This window comes from Gossypium hirsutum, chromosome D06 (assembly GCF_007990345.1).
Source record: "Gossypium hirsutum isolate 1008001.06 chromosome D06, Gossypium_hirsutum_v2.1, whole genome shotgun sequence".
NCBI classification, from domain to species: Eukaryota; Viridiplantae; Streptophyta; class Magnoliopsida; order Malvales; family Malvaceae; genus Gossypium; species Gossypium hirsutum.
The window spans coordinates 1,030,174-1,050,317 of NC_053442.1; the positions used below are offsets into that span (position 1 = coordinate 1,030,174).

General features: G+C 32.6%; 5 protein-coding genes across 5 annotated transcripts; 4 read left to right on the forward strand and 1 right to left on the reverse strand.

Annotated features, from left to right (window-relative positions):
- Positions 1-206: 206 nt before the first annotated feature.
- On the forward strand, positions 207-1,789 carry LOC107942867 (E3 ubiquitin-protein ligase RNF185). The gene is made up of 2 exons (XM_041094904.1): positions 207-361; positions 911-1,789. Exon 2 carries the CDS (start codon positions 939-941, stop codon positions 1,653-1,655), a length of 717 nt encoding a protein of 238 aa, XP_040950838.1. The 5' UTR covers positions 207-361; positions 911-938; the 3' UTR covers positions 1,656-1,789.
- Positions 1,790-5,860: 4,071 nt separating this feature from the next.
- LOC107942855 (probable galacturonosyltransferase-like 1) lies at positions 5,861-7,303 on the forward strand. Its single transcript, XM_016876583.2, has one exon. It carries the CDS (start codon positions 5,993-5,995, stop codon positions 7,064-7,066), a length of 1,074 nt encoding a protein of 357 aa, XP_016732072.1. The 5' UTR covers positions 5,861-5,992; the 3' UTR covers positions 7,067-7,303.
- A 3,057-nt stretch (positions 7,304-10,360) lies between these two features.
- Positions 10,361-11,093, forward strand: LOC107942856 (probable calcium-binding protein CML41). The gene has a single exon (XM_016876584.2). It carries the CDS (start codon positions 10,370-10,372, stop codon positions 10,985-10,987), a length of 618 nt encoding a protein of 205 aa, XP_016732073.1. The 5' UTR covers positions 10,361-10,369; the 3' UTR covers positions 10,988-11,093.
- A 1,365-nt stretch (positions 11,094-12,458) lies between these two features.
- LOC107942863 (type IV inositol polyphosphate 5-phosphatase 11) lies at positions 12,459-16,191 on the reverse strand. Its single transcript, XM_016876591.2, has 7 exons — positions 15,961-16,191; positions 15,748-15,878; positions 15,588-15,664; positions 15,255-15,380; positions 14,107-14,297; positions 13,585-13,722; positions 12,459-12,822 (listed from the first exon to the last, which is right to left on the reverse strand). Exons 1-7 carry the CDS (start codon positions 16,159-16,161, stop codon positions 12,667-12,669), a joined length of 1,020 nt encoding a protein of 339 aa, XP_016732080.1. The 5' UTR covers positions 16,162-16,191; the 3' UTR covers positions 12,459-12,666.
- Positions 16,192-18,368: 2,177 nt separating this feature from the next.
- On the forward strand, positions 18,369-20,089 carry LOC107942860 (30S ribosomal protein S9, chloroplastic). Its single transcript, XM_016876587.2, has 2 exons — positions 18,369-18,923; positions 19,667-20,089. Exons 1-2 carry the CDS (start codon positions 18,582-18,584, stop codon positions 19,952-19,954), a joined length of 630 nt encoding a protein of 209 aa, XP_016732076.2. The 5' UTR covers positions 18,369-18,581; the 3' UTR covers positions 19,955-20,089.
- Positions 20,090-20,144: the final 55 nt, after the last annotated feature.

The window sequence follows — 20,144 nt, forward strand, 5'->3', positions numbered from 1 at the left end:
TTGGAGGGGCAAAGTGTTATTTAATCTTATATAAACTTTTAAAAAAATGATTTTTCATTTTTGAGGGCCAAGGTCCCATGCTACTATTTGAGTATGGGCTGAATTTTAAATTTAAAAAACAACAAAGACTAAAATTAACTAAATTAAAATATAAAATCTAAATCCACAATTTATGTAAAGTACAGGGACTAATAGTAGAATTTAACCTTCACCCAACCCAAACGTAAGAAATGGAGTAAGGAAAATAATGGAACCGTGAAGGGTCAAAAGAAAAATTAAGGAAAAAAAATCCGTAGTTTCTTTAAGGCACCTCTGTATCTTCGTTGATTTTCACTTTCTTGGGCGATTGCTTTATCGATTGGTAAATTCCAATTTATCTCTGTTTTTTAAATTTTCTAGTATTTTATTTCTTTTTCTTAGTATTTTTTTCTTAATTTTTTTATTTGATTATGTTACAATTGAATCCCGATCTACGATAGTGAAATGTTCTCTTTGTTTAATCGTTATGAATGATTTTTTCTTGGAATTAGTGATGATGTTTTCTTGTATATGATATCTGGCAGTTTTTGAATTTGAGGTTATGTAGTTTCTCAAAATCAAATTAACTGTGGAAGCTTTGATCTTTACATGAATCCGTCAATTTTTAGGGATTTTTTAATTTATTTATTTTTCTTACATTGAATTAAAAATTTCCGGTGAAATTGATGTTTATAGCAAGTGAGCTTGGGGAATCAACTAGCCATTTGCCCCCAAATTAAATTAATTGTAGAGGCTTTGATCTTTACATAAATTCAGCCAATATTTAGGAAAGAATATGTAGTTCTTTTTAATTCTTATATTGAATTAAAATTTTCTGTTGAAATTTATATTTAGTGGATTGCTTATTTTAATTCTGGTTTGATTTTTATAGGAACCTGGGTTTTGGAAGTCTTTAAGTAATGGCAAGTGAGTTTGGGGAATCAGCGAGCCATTCGCCCCAAAATCCATCTTGCTCTAGTAACAATGGTAATGGTGATGCTGGTAACTTTGAGTGCAATATCTGCTTTGAATTAGCTCAAGATCCTATCGTTACTTTATGCGGGCATCTTTTCTGCTGGCCTTGCTTGTACAAATGGCTTCATATTCATTCCCGTTCTCGTGAATGTCCAATTTGTAAGGCCCTTATCGAGGAAGAACAATTGGTTCCTTTGTATGGAAGGGGGAAATCATCTACTGATCCTAGGTCTAAGTCTATCCCGGGTGTTAATATTCCAAATCGTCCAGCTGGACAGAGACCTGAGACGGCTCCTCCACCGGAACCAAATCAATTTCCCCAAAATGGTTTTGGATTCATGGGAGGGTTGGGAGGTTTTGCGCCAATGGCTACGGCTAGGTTCGGGAATTTCACACTGTCTGCAGCCTTTGGTGGTCTTATTCCATCTTTGTTTAACCTTCAAGTGCATGGATTTCCTGATGCGGCTATGTTTGGTCATGCTGCTGGGTTTCCGTATGGGTTTTCAAATTTATATCATGGTGGTCATGCTCATGGATATCATCACCACCATCACCACCACCATCATCGTCAGCGTACTGCACAAGGCCAGCAGGACCATTATCTGAAGATGCTGTTTCTGTTTATCATTGTTTGTGTTATCTTTGCAATGATCTATCAATAAACCGAATCCACAATCACAGCTTAAATTGCTAATCATGTTAGAGTGTCGATTTGATGTCATGTGTAAATCTAAGAATGCTTTTTATTTTTATTTTTTGGTGATTTGAGGAATTGTTTATATATTATTTTTGTTAATTTGATGGTTGCCATCTATACGTGGAAATGCATCATTGTGTTCTACGAGCTGCAATATCCTTTAGTTCACTAAACTGTACACAACTTCCTTTTGCAATTTGAATAGATTTTATATCTGCCTTTTAAGTTTCATGATTACAGGTTAGTTCTACGTCCATAAGAGGCTTAACTAGTGGGAGTGTAGGTAGACTTGTTTTTCTCTGCTTTAGTATATGCATTTGCCGTAAACATGCTGAAAGTTTTGTTTTCACTATACTTGCTCCTCTCATTTGAGTCTTTACGAACAACATATTTTATTTATGCAGCAATAGTTAAATACCCCCAATTCTGTTTATTTCTGTCCAGAACTGTTCGCATGTGTGTTAATCTGTTTGTCTCTTTTCTTTTACTGATTATTGTCAACAGATGGTCCAGACTACAGAATGGAGTTTTTGCAGCTCAGGTTGCTCTTCTGACTTCTAGTTCTAATTATGGATTGTATACAAGTAGTAGGAAGATAGTATGTTAGGGACACTTTTGTCAGCAGCACTTATGGCAGGCACAAGAAGTAAATCAATAAGCAAAAAATAGCATAAACAGAATGTTTATTGAATAAGGAGAATCCCAATATATTATCAGTATCCCCATGAATTAGGAGTCTTCCTTATTTATCATATTTTACTAGTTTCAAAGCTGTTAATCTATATTTAAGAGAGTTATTTTCTTATTAATGAAATAAGCAGAATTTATACTTAACCTATGATATTTGGATCTTTCACTAACGAGTACTAAGGTAACTCCCTTCGACGAGTTGAACTTTATACTGGATAGGTCGCTCAAGAAACAAGGGGGATAATCCCTCTTCTCAACATGACTTAGTTGTAAATCGTCCGGTGACTCGATCCATATCTAGGGAACATAACATAGTATGGCATTTATTGCTGGTTTTGTTTGTTCCATTGAGAGTGCAACTTTAGTTGTTGATTCCCGCTTATTATTTGTTTACTTTTTAATGATTAAATTTGAAATGAAGGGTAGTTTTCTTTTGAGTTTTTCCCTTAATGATGTACGTTAAACTGGTTCCTAGCTATATGGCATCACTAATCCCCATTATGGTTAGTCTTCATGTTGTCTTGTATTTTGTTGAAAGCTAATGTTCATTGTGCTAACATGTTGGCTTGGCTTGCTCCTTTTTTCCGCTTGTGTTTTGAACAAAGCTGTCCCTAAGAATTATTGAATTTAGAATCAGTAGTTAGCATCAATTGATGGTGTTGCATGCATTTTCCCTGTCGTCACTTGCCGGTTAGAACTTAGAACCCTGCCATTTCGAAGAGCCAACCACCTCCTTTTGTGCGTTCTCGGCTATCATGTGAAAAGACATGCTTGATACAGTTTTGTTCTAAGTTGGCTATGATCAAATGATTGTGCTGTATATATTGTTTTTGTCTTGAAGCTCCTTCCAGACAGCCATCACATGTTTTTAGTGTCCTGGATTGACAGATGCTGACATCAACTTTTATTTTGTTCCAACATACTTGTAGGCTTGAATTCTTGTATTCTTTTATGGCATGTTGTGTACTATAATGGCTCTATTTGATCAGCTTCCTTGGGTGTTTTTGATCCACCAGTTTCAAAATCTTATTGTTCGTTGTGCCCCATATGGTTTGTACTTTGTCGGACTAAGCTTTTAAGCACATGGCTGGCTCGGCCTAGAGTTGGTGCTTGGGGGGCCTAGTGAACGTGCAGATTGAAAGTTCTGTCCCCTTGTCAGGTAATTTCATTTTCCCTTCTAAAAAATTTCTGGCTGAAGGTTATTTGTGAAATTGCTTGGATGGCTTAGTTGTAGGGTCATTAAAATTTTAGGTTATGTTTCTATTAAGGTTAAAATACCCAATAAGTCTTTATACTTTAGGTTATGTTTCTATTAAGGTTAAAATACCCTATAAGTCTTTATACTTCATAAATTTGGAATTTAGTCCCTATATTTTTTTATTTCCAGGATTTTTGTGTCTCTGCTTTTCAAATCTTAAACTTCATGTCCAATTGCTAGCATCGTTTAAGCATTTTGAAATAAAATAAATACTCACATGCTGGCCATGTAACTGAAAAAATGTTTTAATGAACCTGAACTCAACAAAAGAATTTAAATAGTGTTAATGATTGAACTTGCATATTTAAATCCGCAAATTAAAGGGATTAAATTCCGAATGCATGAAGAGTACATAGATTTAGAGCATATTCTGACCTTCTATTAATATAATCATAGCTTGGTGCCACTTTCTATGTAACCCCGAAGTAGCACTGGTATGGTTACGATTTATAATGGATTCTATCATAATCAATTGTAGTAAAATATCGACACGGTAAAAAAGTCGAAATTATAGAGTAACTGCTATATGGTGTTTTATGGTAAATCTTGTATCCGTATAAAATTCTCATAATTGGTAAATGAGTGCCTGTTGAGTAGGTTGTTGACATTGTACCTCTTAGAGATCTTTGTCTTTCCCTGCTTGTTCCATGTATTGCTACTATTGAGTGGGTCGTCGGTCGTTTCGTATTTTTACGACGAATGAGCTGCGTCTGTTGCACGGACCTTGTACCGTTGTACATGGTGGTGACAGCAGACATGCCCTTCTTAATTGTAATTCCTTGGCGTGATATGTCTCAGGGCTGTTCGTTTTGCCTTTGAGAGGCGAGACTTGGCATCTCATACGCTTGGAGACCATGGGGAATTCAAGGTCAAGCACTTCGAGGCATGGAGTGGGTGAAGGGCAAGGATGTGTCTATGCCCCCTTGTGGTGTTGGTTGATAATGTGGGTAGAAGCAAGGGCAAAACCAGGAGTTATGTCTAAATAAATAAGGGAGGGGGAGGGCAAAGCTAAAAAGGTTGTATTAAAATGGCTTAAATTAAATTTTAAACTTTTGAAAAGGGTCAAAATTGCAATTGTTCTGGAGTAACTATAATCATAATTATACCATTGAGCCAAGGGACCAAATCGTGATATAAGTCTAAAAGATTAATGAGTTGCCAAAAACCAAATATCAAATTTTTTGAGGGTATAATTAATTACTATTTAATATTTAATGGTTGGGTGACTAAAATAAAAATATTCTAAAAATTGAGTGATGAACTTGCAAGAATTTTATTTATAAGCAAGTAAGTTGTCTACTTTTTATATTTTTAAGGAGAGGAGCCTTGGGGACAAAGCATGATTGTTTTGCTGGTCGCTCCACCATGCTTTTCCGGGACGGTGATCGTCCAACATACTCCAAGGGTTAATTTCTTAATAAGAGAATTAATGATTTGATATTATGAAATTGTGACCTAATTGTATTGAACTGACAATGAAAATCACAAATAAAAGTTCATAATTGACAAATCACAATTATATAAAGGTTAAAATATGTTATAAGACTTTATGCAATTCGAAAATTTAAAATTTGGTCATTGTATTTTTGTTTCCAAGAATTTAATCACTTTATTTTTCATATTCTAAAATCCAAGTTTCATTATTAAAATTCATTTGCTAAATTTAAGTTAATTACAACGTCATTTTTTAATTACATGACTACCAAGTGGGTATTTTTTTTTATTTCAAAATTTCGTGCCAATAAATTGAAAAGAAAGAAAGATTATCAGTGTCAATAGTTAAAATTGAATTTTTAAAGCTGAAAAATAAATAGACTAAATTCCTAAAAATAAAAATACAGAGATTAAATTTTAAAATTTTAAAAAGTATACGGACTTATTACATAGTTTAACCTTATATAACTCTATGCTTAATTTTTAACAATATAATAAACAATGAACAAAAATGTGATGGATTTGTTTATAAAAAAAACGATGGTTCACGCTGGATAATCAAATTAGCTTCGATTAAATCTATAGTTTAATTAAATCGTATTCTTAAACGAAAATAAAAGTTCTTCTAATGTTATTTTATTCGTACATAAAACTTGAAAAAGACATCAAACTCGTTAAAATTTGTTTACTTGATCCCAAATTTTACCTTTGGGAAACTCTATTCTTCAAGAAAATGCATGCATTTCCTCCTGGAGTGAAATGGAGGAGAATAACTTCATTGAGAATTGAGGGAAAAGGATATAGGACCAATATGTGGACCCTTTTGCATGTTTAAAATGATGATAATTCATGTATATATGTATATATATATATGCATATATATAGAATGAATGTGAATTCAACAACCCAAAATTTTCCCAATGCCTAAACCACAACTCTTACATTTCCTCCATGTGCTATCCTTCAATGTGTTCGCCATTGCTGCCGTTATCGCCACCGTTACTGCCGCCACTGTAACGCTACAACTCAAGGAAGCCCCGCAATTCTATAATTCTCCGGATTGCCCTTCAATAACTAATATCGAAGACGACCCGAATGGTGAATCTTCCATTTTCTGCTCGGACCAAGCTGTTCATGTGGCGGTCACCCTTGACTCGGCTTACATTCGTGGCTCGATGGCCGTGACCCTTTCGGTCCTTCAACACTCCTCTTGCCCTCAGAACATTGTCTTCCACTTTGTCACCTCCGCTGCCGCGAACGTGTCGTTCCTACATGCAACCATCTCTGCCTCCTTCCCTTACCTAAACTTTCAAATCTACCCTTTCGACGACGCCTCCGTTTCACGCCTTATCTCTACGTCCGTTCGTTCGGCTTTAGACTGTCCTTTGAATTACGCTCGAAGCTACTTAGCTAACCTTCTCCCTTTATGTGTCACCCGAGTCGTGTACCTCGACTCGGACTTAATCCTTGTCGACGACATAGCTAAACTCGCCGCTACACCACTCGGAGACAACTCGGTGTTAGCCGCACCACAATATTGCAATGCAAACTTCACTTCTTACTTCACCACGACATTCTGGTCGAACCCTTCATTATATTTAACGTTCGCGAACCGTAAACCATGTTATTTTAACACCGGTGTAATGGTAATGGACCTCGATCGATGGAGAAACGGAGATTACACAACGAAAATCGAAGAATGGATGGAAATTCAAAAGCAGATGAGGATCTATGAATTAGGTTCATTGCCACCATTTTTATTGGTTTTTGCCGGGAACATAGTGCCGGTCGATCATCGGTGGAACCAACATGGCCTCGGCGGAGACAATTTCCGAGGTTTATGTCGGAATTTACATCCTGGTCCGGTTAGTCTTTTACATTGGAGTGGTAAAGGGAAGCCATGGGCAAGGCTTGATGCTAATAGGCCTTGTCCTTTGGATGCTTTATGGGCGCCTTATGATCTTTTGCAAACTCCATTTGTATTGGATTCTTGATGGGAAACACTTGTTTTGTTGCTGAGAAAGTGAAAGAATCGGCGAGAAACGGTGTAGGAGCTCCGGCCCGGAGATTTAATTTGTTTCTTGTAAAATATACATCTATTGTATGTACGATATTTGGAATCAAAATCTGTATAGCAAAAGAGCTGGGTTTTTTTGGGTGAGCTGTAATTTTCATGGATCCTTATTGAATAAAATTAAATCCCCAACAGATTTTTTTGTAATTTTCACAAATTTAAATTTGTTCGGGATTTAGTCTTTCTACTTTCTAATTTCGTAATTTAGTAACTCCACAACTCTTAAAATTAAGAAATAACGTGTTTAAATATACTCGAACCCATATCCTCTTAATTGTTACAATAATAACAGTGCCAACTATATTAAGGCTCAATCTATTTGATCCGAAACTTGACAACTTTTCTTAATTTGATTCGTGAACTTAAATTTTATTAAGGTATGGTAATACGACACTTGAGAATGTTGTACACTATCACTTGAAAATTTAAAATAAGAGAATGTTGTACACTATCACTTGAAAATTTAAAATAAATATCAAATATAAAAAATCATTGCAAAATATACACAATTTTCTTTAAAAAATTAGGTGATAATGTATCACAATCTAGTTATGCCATGTCATCATACCTGAAACGAAATTCAAGTTTATATATTAAATTGGGAAAAGCTGCCAAGTTCCAAAACTAATAGGGATTAAAAAAGAGTACAAGGACCAAGGTGAAAAAAATCATCAAATTTAGGTGTGTTTGATAAATTAAAAATTTAAACGTTGAAAAATTAAATACTGAATTTTTATTGCTAAATTTTATAAGTACTGAATTTATATTAGAATATTGTGTAGTAAATTAGTAAATATATGTACGGAATATAATTTTGGATAAAAACAAAAATTAATTTTTAGATGACTATTTTTTAATTTTAATATTATTAATATAATATTTTATATTATTTTAAATAATTTTGAATGAAAGAAAGATATGTTAATTTAAAAATCTCTTATTTTTTTAATGTAATTTATTTTAAATTTTTAATAAAATTAAATTATTAAATACTTAAAGATGAAGATATTTTTGCATCAAATCAAACATCATTTCATGCCTCTATATAATAATTAATATAATATAATTTAAAAGTAAATATTATCGAATGAGTCTTAATTCGGTTAGTATTGGTGTTACTGTCAATGTAAGATGACGTGTATCCAAGCGTACTGAAACACATTTATCTTCCTATTTAAAATTACAATGGTTTGAAGCATTATATCGATTTTAAAAAATAAATTAAAAAAATAAAAGTAGATATTAAGTCTCTCTATAATTAAAAAATTAAATAAAATTAATAAAGAGTGTCGGTGGGTTTTTATATTATGGAGATGGGAACGTGAAGATCATCGGGGCTTCACTAAATGCCACGTGGCATGACTTTGAAAAGGTATGGCTGTGATTAGGGATAAAAGTCCAAGCATGTGGGGTCAAATATTCTCCTTTATTATTACCAGTAAATTATTAATTAGTTTAGAGGGGCCGAGATAAAATTTTAAAATTTTGAGGGGGTTAAAGTTGAAATATTTAATTTTAAAAGGATTTAGATTATATAATTATTTTTAAGGAGAGGCAAATATTACAAATTTTCCATTTATTTGAATAATTAAAGGATTTAAAATGGAACTATTAATGATATTTTTCCATTTGACCAAGAAGGACTAAGGCCCTTGCCTACCCCTTAGCTTTTGTCTTTGCTTTCGGCAGCATTGTGTGAATTTCCTTTCTCATTTCAATACCATTGCGTGAAGGTAATCTGTCAAGTCCCACTATCATAGGGATCTCATTAAATTAGAAATAATAAAATTGTTCAAAATCATTATTCTATTAATAAAAATATAAAAAATTTAAATTGTGGCATTTTCGATTCGATCGGATTGAAATTAGGTACAACTTTGATTTACTGAATTGGGTTTGAAATGAGTAAATTAATATTTAGTTTTGAGTCGGAACAAAAAAATCACCCTGCCCCGCCTAATTACCATCTCTAAGGGTGGGATTGGATGAACTGTGTATTTACTTTTACGGTTAGTATAAAAATAATAATGACAATAAAATTAAATACTGTAAAAATAACGGTGACAATAAAAAAAATACCGTACCGTACCGTACCGTACCGTACCGTACCGTACCGTACCGTACCGTACCGCACTTCCCAATCTATCCCATCCCGAGTCAGTAATCCTATATATGACATTAGTGTTCAAAGTCATTGATTGATATTCACCATTATTATTATTATTATATGTAAAAATGTAAATTAGTCCAAAAGTCATATAATTGGGTCCCTCTTCTATATGCGAAGAAGCTACGTATCAATTTCTTCATGCCTTCTTTTAATTAATTTTCCCAATCACGCAACTTCCTATGAATGAATCGCCCTTCTAATATGCTTACACGTTAATTTATTTGCATAGTAATGTGAAAAACTAGGCTAAGTTTTTCACCAAATAATTCCTTTTTCTTTATTATATCATATATTAATTCGGGTTTTCATTTTCGGACTTGAATATCGTGAATTCAAATTTTAAAATTACCATTCATAACAGATTTGAAACAAATACAGATAGATATCATAAATATCCATTATTTAGATTCGTATTGCTTTTTCAAATAATGGATGCGGATTCAGATTTGGATATTTGAATCTATTGGTTACAGCGATTATAGATTTAGTTATATATATATATGTCTAAAAAAAGAATGATTGGAATTTTGAAATGTTTTTTTTTGTTTGGATTCAGAGATTTGATGAATCGTAATACTCGGATAATTTGTGAAAAATAAATAGATTCGAATTTTTAGGCGGATTTATAGTTTCAGATTTAGATAATTAAAAAAAATAAAATACCCAACCCACTGCTATTCGTAAGATGAATATAAAATGACTCAAATTGATATCCTTAAATAACCAAAACTCTAATTGATCCAAACATAAAATGACTAACCTAAAAAACTCAAATAAAATCCAAGTATAATTGATTCGAACCCATTTAATTGAAATCCTAATTGACTTGAACTAAAAAACGACTTAAATTTAAAATGATCGAAACTCAAAATAAATTGAATAAAAAACCTAAAATTATTAGAACGAATAATCCAAAAATAAAATAACATGAAAGTGAAATCACTTAAACAAGTCTTTGCATGGCAATGTGAAAACTAGACCAAAAGAATTCCTTCTTAGCATCTCTCTCTCTCTCTCTATATATATATAAGTTGGCTCAAGTGAATTACCTTAATGAACATGGTTTTCATGGGAATTCCTACAATTTCAAAGCCTACCAAATGGTTTTCCAACAAGGGTTTAAGCTTAAATTTCCCTCCCTTTCTCTCAAAATCCAAGTCCTCAACCTCGTTACCGTTGTCACCGCCGGCTGTCCCTCTACCGCCACTAAATAAAACTACTAAAAAAGAAGAGCTTCGACAAGTTTTCCATCGTTTCGACCACGACGGGGATGGGAAAATTTCGAGTGAGGAACTCAGTGCTTACTTTGCTTCTATAGGAGACAACGTGTCAAGCAACGTGGTACGAAGGGTCATTAAAGATTTCGATAACGACGGAGATGAACTGTTGGGGTTTGAGGACTTCGTCGAGTTGATGGAAGGAGGTGACGATGGCGATGATATTAAGGGGGCGTTCGAGATGTACGAAGGGGACAAAGGGTGTGGGTGCATAACTCCGGTGGGGTTGCAACAAATGCTTGGTAGATTAGGGGATGTGAGATCATATGAAGAGTGTAAGGCCATGATTGGGGTGTTTGATCTTGATGGTAATGGAGTGCTTGATTTCAATGAATTTCAACATATGATGAAAGGTGTTGAAGCAAATAGAAATGAAATAGTAAGTGTAAAGTAGAGTTGCATAAGCTGGGATAAAAGATTTGTGTTGATTTTGTGTTTGAAAATCATCGTTGGGGCAACTCATTTCCCTTCTTCGGCTAGCAATAAATAATTTGTGTTGATTTCGATTGTTTATCGTATAAATTTTCTTTATGAAAAAAAAAATACATCTATACGACCAACTATCAACAAGAAATATAGATTGATTCTTAACTCAATGGATATCATTGTTGTTGCAACAATCAAGAGGATGTGAAATTCGAGCACGTTTGAGTATATATTATCTTTCTATTTAAGGGATATCAAAAATTTTCATTTAAATAATTAAAATATTCAAAAGTTTTTCTTTAAGCGACTAGACTATTAACTTTTTTTTTTAAAGTCAGGCTAGTGAGCTGTAAGCGGCTATTCGACTATTAGTACGGTGGTTTAATACCCATCGACAAGTCGATCTAATGATTAGTGTTAGAGAGATCGGAGAAGAAAGCTGTTTAGATTTTAGTTTGTAGTTTCGTAATGTTCAAAGTTGTTTCATGATAAAAAAAAAAACTAAATTGTAGAAGAGAAAGGGTAGGAGAGCTTTCGATTGGTGCAAAAGGTACGAATAAAGAAAGCCATATAACAACGATTTTAACAATCCACGATAATTTTCTATTTGTGTCCGAGTAATGAAAGAAGAAGTCGTTCCATGTTTTTGAATTTTTGTTTTTATATTTGAAAAAAAATCCTTGTCATGGGAAAGAAAATAGTACTTCAAATACAGAATAATGTCAAAAAAGTAAAGAGAAAAAAAGCCCCAATAAGAAGGAACTCGTTTGAATGTATTGATATTTAAGCAATTGAGTCATAAAGTCGTTTGCAGACCCCTGATTTAGGCAAGAAATTTGAGGGTTGGTGATGTCAAAGCTTTGAATTGCAATATAGCACACAAATTGGATATTCTATGGGGAAAGTTTATTATAAAAATTAGGCATAATGATAAATTTAACTCTTAATATTTATATATTTTGTCAATTTAATCTTTCTTTTCTTTAGTTAAATTTTGTCATTAGCCTTACAAAAAGAGTCAAATCACCTTTTTTAATGAAAATCTCGACTAAAATAATAAAATTTAACGATGTTGTCGTGAAAACTTGTATGACAATCCACGTGTGTTTCATGCTGATATGACAACTATTTGTCTTATATGCTATGTCCATAAATAATTGTAATAATATTAAAAAATTAAAAATCTCAAAATTAAAAAAGTTCATAAAAATTAAAAAAAAAAAGAGAGCTTGTAACTACACTTGAATTGCCATGTTTCAAAACTTAATGTTTTTGTCAGTATTTTCGTTAGAAAAAAAAATAATCCGACTCTTTTTTAAAATATTAATGGTCACATTCGACTTCTTTTTGGTCTAAATTTAATTTCAAAATAAATAAACAATTTAAAGGCAAAAACCTAATTGGACATACCAAAAGCTATGAATAAGGACCTAATCATGTAAACAAAAAATATGAGGGACAAAAACTGTAATTACCATGACATTCTTTTTACATATTTATATTGTTCATAGGGGTAAAAATTCTAGCTTGGAAGTTAACTACACATTTGATTTTTGACTAAATTAATTATGCAATGGTAATTGTGTGTTTTACAATTAACTTCAAAAGGTTGAGGGATATATTTTGGTCAAGGACTTTGATCACATGCTATTTGTGGACTTTGAGACAAAGGTGGGCCCTTACTGGCTTATGGTCCGAACTATAAATGTCATCAACCGACTCGTAACAATGTAAATTTGCTGTAATTTTATTTGGATCTTCGATCTTGAACAAGATTCGATCTGTCCATGCTGGAACTCGAACCTATAAAATGTAATAAAATAAATAAATGTAAAGAGAGAATCCATAGTTTAAAGATCAGATTAACTATACAATACTTCTCTAAATTATGTTTCAAATTTTAAATTAGTATCGAAACTTTAAAAATTTTTAATTGAGTCATTAAGGCATCAATATTATATAAATTAGTACCTTCTATCAGGGTGAATCTAAAAGTTTTGTTTAGGGAAAACGGAGATAAATTATTTTTTTGGGAGCTAAATTTTTGTTCTAAAGGCTTAAATTAAATTATTAATCATTCATAGAGGTCAAAATTACAAATTTTTAACTAAAAGGTTAAAAAGGTTTAGATTGAATGTTTTCATTTTTTGGAGGAGCTTAAAAGAAGTTTCCCAATTTAACCAAGGGGTGGCTAAATACTAGCTCGGATTTAACGTGGAGCATATTTAAAATATGTGGATCAAATGTTAAGCACGTGTGAATCTATTGCATGGACAACTTGAACGTGATATGTTAATCAATAAAAAATAGCGTTCATAAGTTTTAATAATATTGTTTGTTTTCTAACATGCTAGATCTAAGCTATCCATGCAGTATGTACACATGTTTAAAATTTTGTCTATATATTTTAAATATGTTCTACGGTAGATCCAAACTGATATTTAAACGATAAGCTAACATCTTGGGATGAGCTAAGCCCAAAATCATTCGAATCTAAAAATAATTTAAAAATTGAACCCTAATTTAGTATAACAAATAAAAAGAGGATTGTAGTTTATATATCACCTTGTAACTTGTATCATAATTGCTGCTGCCTATATTGTATTTATAAGTTGGTTTGAAGGCGATTGTTCCCTCACAATATCCATTGAAAATCTGCCCTCTTTCAGCCTCTTGAAGGAGCTGATCTTTGCTTCTCAGCAGCTGAAAACAGCAACAAAGCAAAGTTGATGCAAATTAGGCAAATGATTGCTGAAAAGTTGAAAACTAGTGAAAGCTCGGTAGAGAAGTCTGTGAAGTATCGTTGATAGCACACATGTCCATTGATGCCATTTAGGGCTTGGGTTCAAACCTTACTAATGACACCATTTCCGTGGTAGGTGATTGTGAACCTCACAGGACCTAATCCGACGAAGCACTCTCACTCCGTGACTCCTATGTAACTCTCAATAGTGTCAAGAGACAAAATCTCAGATTGAGGGATTTATCGATTTTATGCGAACAACACTTCAAATAGTTCTCCCTAATCAGTCAGAAATCCCTCAATAAGATTTAAGAAAAAAAAAAAAGAAGGAAAGCTGGACCGACTTTGTGAAGGTTTCTGTGTATTAAGTTCCGGGCGGGGTGGGTGTTGATGCCTTGGAGCCTGTAATTGAGGTCGCCCAACCATACGGTGATGTGTGCGGGGGTGGTGTAAGGGTTGTTGCAGTACTTGGAAAACAGAGAGTGCGATATGTGCCGGCACTGTGAATTTCTCTCTTCTACGTTCCGAGCATGAGCTGTTTAAGGACCAAATTATGAATCAAATTAAGGGGCTTTTTGAATGAACGAAAATCTTAATTGATATATAATAATTACACCTATCAATTCTCACTATTCGAATAATTTCTATCCAAATGTGATCCAATTAGCTTTGATAATAAAAAGTTAATAACTTCGATTTTCGAAATTTCTTGAATCTAAAATTATTCAAATCCAAAATATTTAAATTTATCTATACTCTAAATGACTCCAACCTAAAATAATCTGAATCCGAAATGATCTGAATTCAAGTGTCAAACCTAAATAATAATAAAAACCCAAAATGACTCGTCTAACAAACTCGAATAATCCAAAGCTTAAAACAACTCGAACTCAAAATGACTCGAACTTAAAATGACCAAAATCCAAAATGATCATAAAATTTAAAAACTTAAATTGATTTGATTCAAATTGACTCAACCCATAACTAATTCAATTTGTCCAATTAGGACTTGGAATTTTAAAACTTGAATAGATTCATCTATATTCAAATCTGATCCAACTCAAACATGAAATGATTTGAACCCAAAATAGTCTAAATTTAAAATGACCCAAACCCAAAATGTTCCGAATAAGTAGCTTGAAATGGTTCAAACTTAAGTGTCAAAATTGAATAAACATGCCCAAAATGACTTGCCTAACAAACTTAAATGATCTGAACCCAAAATAATCTAAATTTTACATGCCTCGAACACAAAATAACCTGAATATGAAATTATCCAAAAATTTTAAATTCCAAGTTAATTCGACTCAAATTGATTCAGCCACAACTAATCCAAACCATCCAATTGATATGAGGGTGGTAATAATAGCTCTGGTTTATTTGTGGGGGGCACTAAATGGAGCTTTAAATCCCATTAATGATATGAACTCAAATTTGTTTGGTTAAGGATGCCTTATAATGATGCTGATAATTGAAACAAAACGGCGCTTACCAGAGAGATGACAAGTGATAAACACCAACTTGAGTCCTTTGTAATTGATACTGATTGCCACTGCCCCTTTCTTTCTTCTCCTCATTCCTCCACACCCTCCTACACCATGCTTATCCACCTTCATTTCTACATTTTGTAATTGCCCCCACAAAAGAACACCAAAAATCAATCACCCCATCTAAGCTTAAAAAAAGTATAATGATAAATTTATCTCTTAATCAATCACCACAAACCAACTACCATGAAAATTAATGAATAAAGATCAAATTGATAAAAAATGTAAACATTGAGGACTAAATTTATCATTATGTCAAAAAAATTATCTTAATTTACCTTCGACGAACATGTACGAATTCTTCGTTCCAAACACATATAGTTGCAGAGACTGCATAGTTGCCACCCCCAACAATCTGATATTCATATACATACATGTATATAGAGAGATAAAATGGAAGTCTTAGCACAATAAAGAACACAAGATAGAGAAACCTACTCGTGAGTATCAACTAGAGCATCCTGCAATAATCTTGCAAGGTCCTTTCTAGGCACTTCTTGCAAGCCAACCACAAGTAAATCGAACCCACGGTTGTTCCCAAACAGCTCCACCAGATCTTCATACGAGACCTTAATATATATATGTTATTATACTGCAAGATGATGAATGATTTGATTAAGCTTATAACAAGAACTTGGATTTGATTCAAACCTGTCCATTCATGTTCCAAGTGACCATGCAAATGCAAAGGTCGGAATTTGTGGAGAAATTGCAGAGATTATCAGCCATTACAGACTTTATTCCATCATGGGTTGGAACTGGTTTGTTGAGAGAATCATCAATGGCTAGTTTCTTCCTCTTTGATCTTTTCACGTACCCTTTACCACCTTGTATTGTGTTGTAATTTCCCATAGCTTTTTAGCTTCTTGATTGATTAACCTTACGAGCAAGAGGTGTGGTTTTAATATAAATACGAAAGATTTTTTTGGCTTTTGCCTTTGGCGGTGAAGATTTTGAAAGAAAATTATGGGTTAATATACCAATTGGTACTTGAATTTGGTCACAATTTTCACTTTATTACTTGATCTTTTTTGTTCTAGTTAAGTACTTGAGTTTGACTTTCATGTTCAATTTTGTACTTGAGATTTTTTTTTTAGGGGTGGTTGGCTCTCTTTCGAGAGAAGACACTTTAGTGGTAGTGCTTTTACCACAAAGACCCTTTAAAGGTATGGGTTCGAACCTTATTAATGCCAAATACTAAACATTTCTTTGGTGGACTAGGTGCTCCTGTCAAACTCCGTGAACCCTTTTGGACTCTCTTCAGAGTCGGAAAACAAAAACTCAAGGCTAAAATTTAGCATAGACACTATGAGAACAATACTTTCATTAATGATTCGATACTGGCCTAGAGACTAACCCTCCTTAACAGTGCTTTTGTTTTGTTTTTTTCCTATAACACATATCAAACATTCGTTAAGCCATATATGATGTTATTTAGTTTTGATATCAAATCGAATATTGATGTCACACTTAAGTACTAAATTGGATAAAAAAAACTTAAATACCAAATTGAATATTGAAATTAAAATCAAGTACTAAACGATATATTAACCCAATAATAAAAGTCAAATAATTTGAAATCTTCTGTTAAATGATAAAATCTTATTCGAAAACTATGATTGTACTGTCTTTTTTGGTCTACGAGTTAGGTTTGGGAAATTTGACAATATTAAAGGTTATATAACAAAAGTTGAAAACGACAATGTTTAGCCATTTCCAACAAGCAAACCCTTGCAAGGATATGCATCCATTGAACAACATATTTAATGGTATTATGAGCAATGATGAGCTAAACTAGAAAATGTCGACGGGGATTCAGGATTTTGTTTGAAGTATTTATGTGGTAAGTAAGATTCGAATTGCATTTTGTTTCATAGAATAGGTAAACCAATTTATTTACGTTAAATCATCTTTCTGTTAAAAATTCTATTTATTTCAATTGTTAAAAATCGATCCCTATTTATTAACATAAGTCACTTGTATATGTTCAGTTCTTTCGTCAGTTACATCAAATTTTAACAGTAGATATGGATGAAGTTTTTAACGTAAACCTGTTTGCTTTTTGATCTAACGTACAATGACTAATTTGTCTATTTTTTTAATAAAGTGGGCAAAATACAATTTGACTCTTAGTGTAGAACAGAGACTTCCATGATATTTTTACTTATTTATGATATTTTATTCATGCTTTTACATATATGAAATTTTTAATGAAAAAATTCAAATATATTTATGTTATATATATTGAAATTGGAAGTCTCTACATTGTTTGAAAGTTGAAACCATCAATGAGAACCATAATTTTTCTTTTTGTTTGAACCATAGAAAGCATTGACAAAAATAAGTATATGATCCATTTGGTTTGCTTGTAAGTTTATCTAACTTGCAATATCGTACCAAGGTTCTAGTATTGATAAAGATGGAGGCTTACTAGGTGCGACGTATAGACTAAACTTACATCTTAAATATTTTTAGTTTTACGGGTTAAGTGATAACGAGTTCGATGTATATTAAATAAAAGGGTAAATTACATTAATAGTTATTCAATTGGTAAGTATTTTTTTATCACTCAAATATGAAAAATTACAAAATGATTACTTAATTATTCAATTTTATTTTTTTAATCACTAGCTGGTAAATAGCTAATGAAAATATGACGTAGCACCTTTTGAAGTTGGCATAATAACAACTTTAATCCTCAATTTTTATTCGTTGGGTTAGTTTAGTTTTGATTCTATAAAAAATTATAATTTATAATTTATGGACTAGGCTCAAGCTTGAGCCCGGACTGACCTATTCCGTTTTCTAATTTTATAATATATTGTTATTTTAATATATTATATAATTTATAACACATATTATTATGTAAATATTAAAAATAGTTAATTTATTTATATAATTATTAAATATTAAATTAAAAATAATATAAATATTTTTCAAAAGAATTAAAAAATATATAAACGAGATTAAAATGAGTTTAATTAATCATCTATAAATATAAAATTATAAAATGTATTAATATCATATTTAAGCTTCAAACGTATTCGGGGTTCAAGCACATGTAGGAGATAATCTAAAAGACTTTGGAAGTGCAAGATAATACGATGACGTTTTAGTAAGTAAAATGCGTAGGACATTATCGTCTATTCCTTGTACGTTATCCTCTCCCAGTCTCACAGCTGAACTCTGCTACTCTCTTTAACACCATCACAAAAAGGCCACTGTTTTTAGCTAATCACAAATCCGTATTTTCCCTCTCACAAAATAAAAAAATGGCTCTTTCAATCTCTTCCTTAACATCATCCCTTTCTTCCCTTTCATTTTCCTCTCAGATTTCCCGGAATCCAAGCAGTATCTCAATTCCCCAACCACCGAAAACCTTGCCCATTTCCCTGTCCTCTAAATCCACTCGTTCCCTTTCAATTTCCGCTACGGTGGCTGCTCCGGTTGAGACTGAACCGGTTGAGAACCTCAAGAAGCTCGTTAAGTCTAGGCTCCCTGGTGGGTTTGCTGCTCAGACTATTATAGGGACGGGACGAAGGAAATGTGCCATTGCTCGTGTGGTTCTTCAGGAAGGAACTGGGAAGTTCATTATCAATTACCGTGACGCTAAGGTAAAAAAATTGAACTATTCAGTTTCAGGGTGTATGTGTAACAGTTAAATTAGCTGTCTTTAAGATGTTTGATAAAATGTTTGTGTTGGGCCAAATCGAGTTGTAGAAGAAATATTAGTGACCCAAAGTCAAATAAGTTGCCTTTGAGATGTTTGATAATATGTTTATGTTAGACTAATTCAAGTTTTAGAAGAAAAATTAATGAAGCAAAGACAAATTAGTTGTCTTTCAGATGTTTGAGAATATATTTGTGAAGTGTGGTCTAATATGTAATTTGATACACAATTTTGATTTGGTGTAATTATACACATTAAACTTAGTTGTGGTTTATATATATATACATTAAACTTTAATTTTGATTCAATTATTTACATTTAAAGAAATGAATACATTTATTTTCGTATCGGATTAATATAATTATTTGTATGCAATATATCATCTTAAAATGGTGTTAAGTTGATAATGTTGTTAGTGATTTATAAAAATTGAATCAAATTAAATTTTCATGAATGACATTACGAATTGAATCAAATTTCATGTCTAGCTTTGATATTTATGCTTATGTTTGTGTTAGGCTAATAGGCCAATTCAAGTTTTGGGAAGAAAAATAGTTGCCTTTCAGTTGTTTGATAATCTGTTTGTTAGGCTAATTCAAGTTTGAGAAGAAAACAAATAAGACTAAAAGACAAGCTAAGAAGTATGATTAGCAATTGCCGTATAATGCTTTGAATTTCTTGGTTCAGGAGTATCTTCAAGGGAACCCATTATGGTTGCAGTACATAAAAGTTCCATTGTTGACATTGGGGTATGAAACGAGTTATGATGTATTCGTGAAAGCTCACGGAGGTGGGCTTTCGGGACAGGCACAGGCAATCTCACTCGGCATTGCTCGTGCATTGCTGAAGGTGAGTGCCGATCATAGGAGTCCGTTGAAGAAAGAAGGACTTTTGACCAGAGATTCAAGGGTGGTGGAGAGGAAGAAAGTTGGTCTCAAGAAGGCTCGTAAAGCTCCACAGTTTTCCAAACGTTAAGTGGATGGAAAACTGGGGATATATATATACATTGCTTTCATGGTTGGTTTTGTAGAAAATCTTTTCTTCTCGGTAACATTTGCTGATGAATATTTTTTACAAAATTCTAAATTGAAGAAGAACCCCTTTTGATAATGTACATCTTGTTCTTGATTGGTTGTGCTTATGAATATTTCTTTTGCATTTCATG

What these genes read in the sequence shown, in the direction of transcription:
- LOC107942855 (XM_016876583.2), top strand. Translation starts at nt 5,993, where the DNA reads ATGCCTAAACCACAACTCTTACATTTCCTCCATGTGCTATCCTTCAAT.
- LOC107942860 (XM_016876587.2), top strand. Translation starts at nt 18,582, where the DNA reads ATGGCTCTTTCAATCTCTTCCTTAACATCATCCCTTTCTTCCCTTTCA. An exon ending in TCAATTACCGTGACGCTAAG is followed by an intron (nt 18,924 to 19,666) that starts GTAAAAAAATTG and finishes TTCTTGGTTCAG; the next exon opens with GAGTATCTTCAAGGGAACCC.
- LOC107942863 (XM_016876591.2), bottom strand. Translation starts at nt 16,161, where the DNA reads ATGGGAAATTACAACACAATACAAGGTGGTAAAGGGTACGTGAAAAGA. An exon ending in GCTCTAGTTGATACTCACGA is followed by an intron (nt 15,665 to 15,747) that starts GTAGGTTTCTCT and finishes TATGAATATCAG; the next exon opens with ATTGTTGGGGGTGGCAACTA. An exon ending in TACACAGAAACCTTCACAAA is followed by an intron (nt 13,723 to 14,106) that starts GTCGGTCCAGCT and finishes TGCTGTTTTCAG; the next exon opens with CTGCTGAGAAGCAAAGATCA.
- LOC107942856 (XM_016876584.2), top strand. Translation starts at nt 10,370, where the DNA reads ATGAACATGGTTTTCATGGGAATTCCTACAATTTCAAAGCCTACCAAA.
- LOC107942867 (XM_041094904.1), top strand. Translation starts at nt 939, where the DNA reads ATGGCAAGTGAGTTTGGGGAATCAGCGAGCCATTCGCCCCAAAATCCA.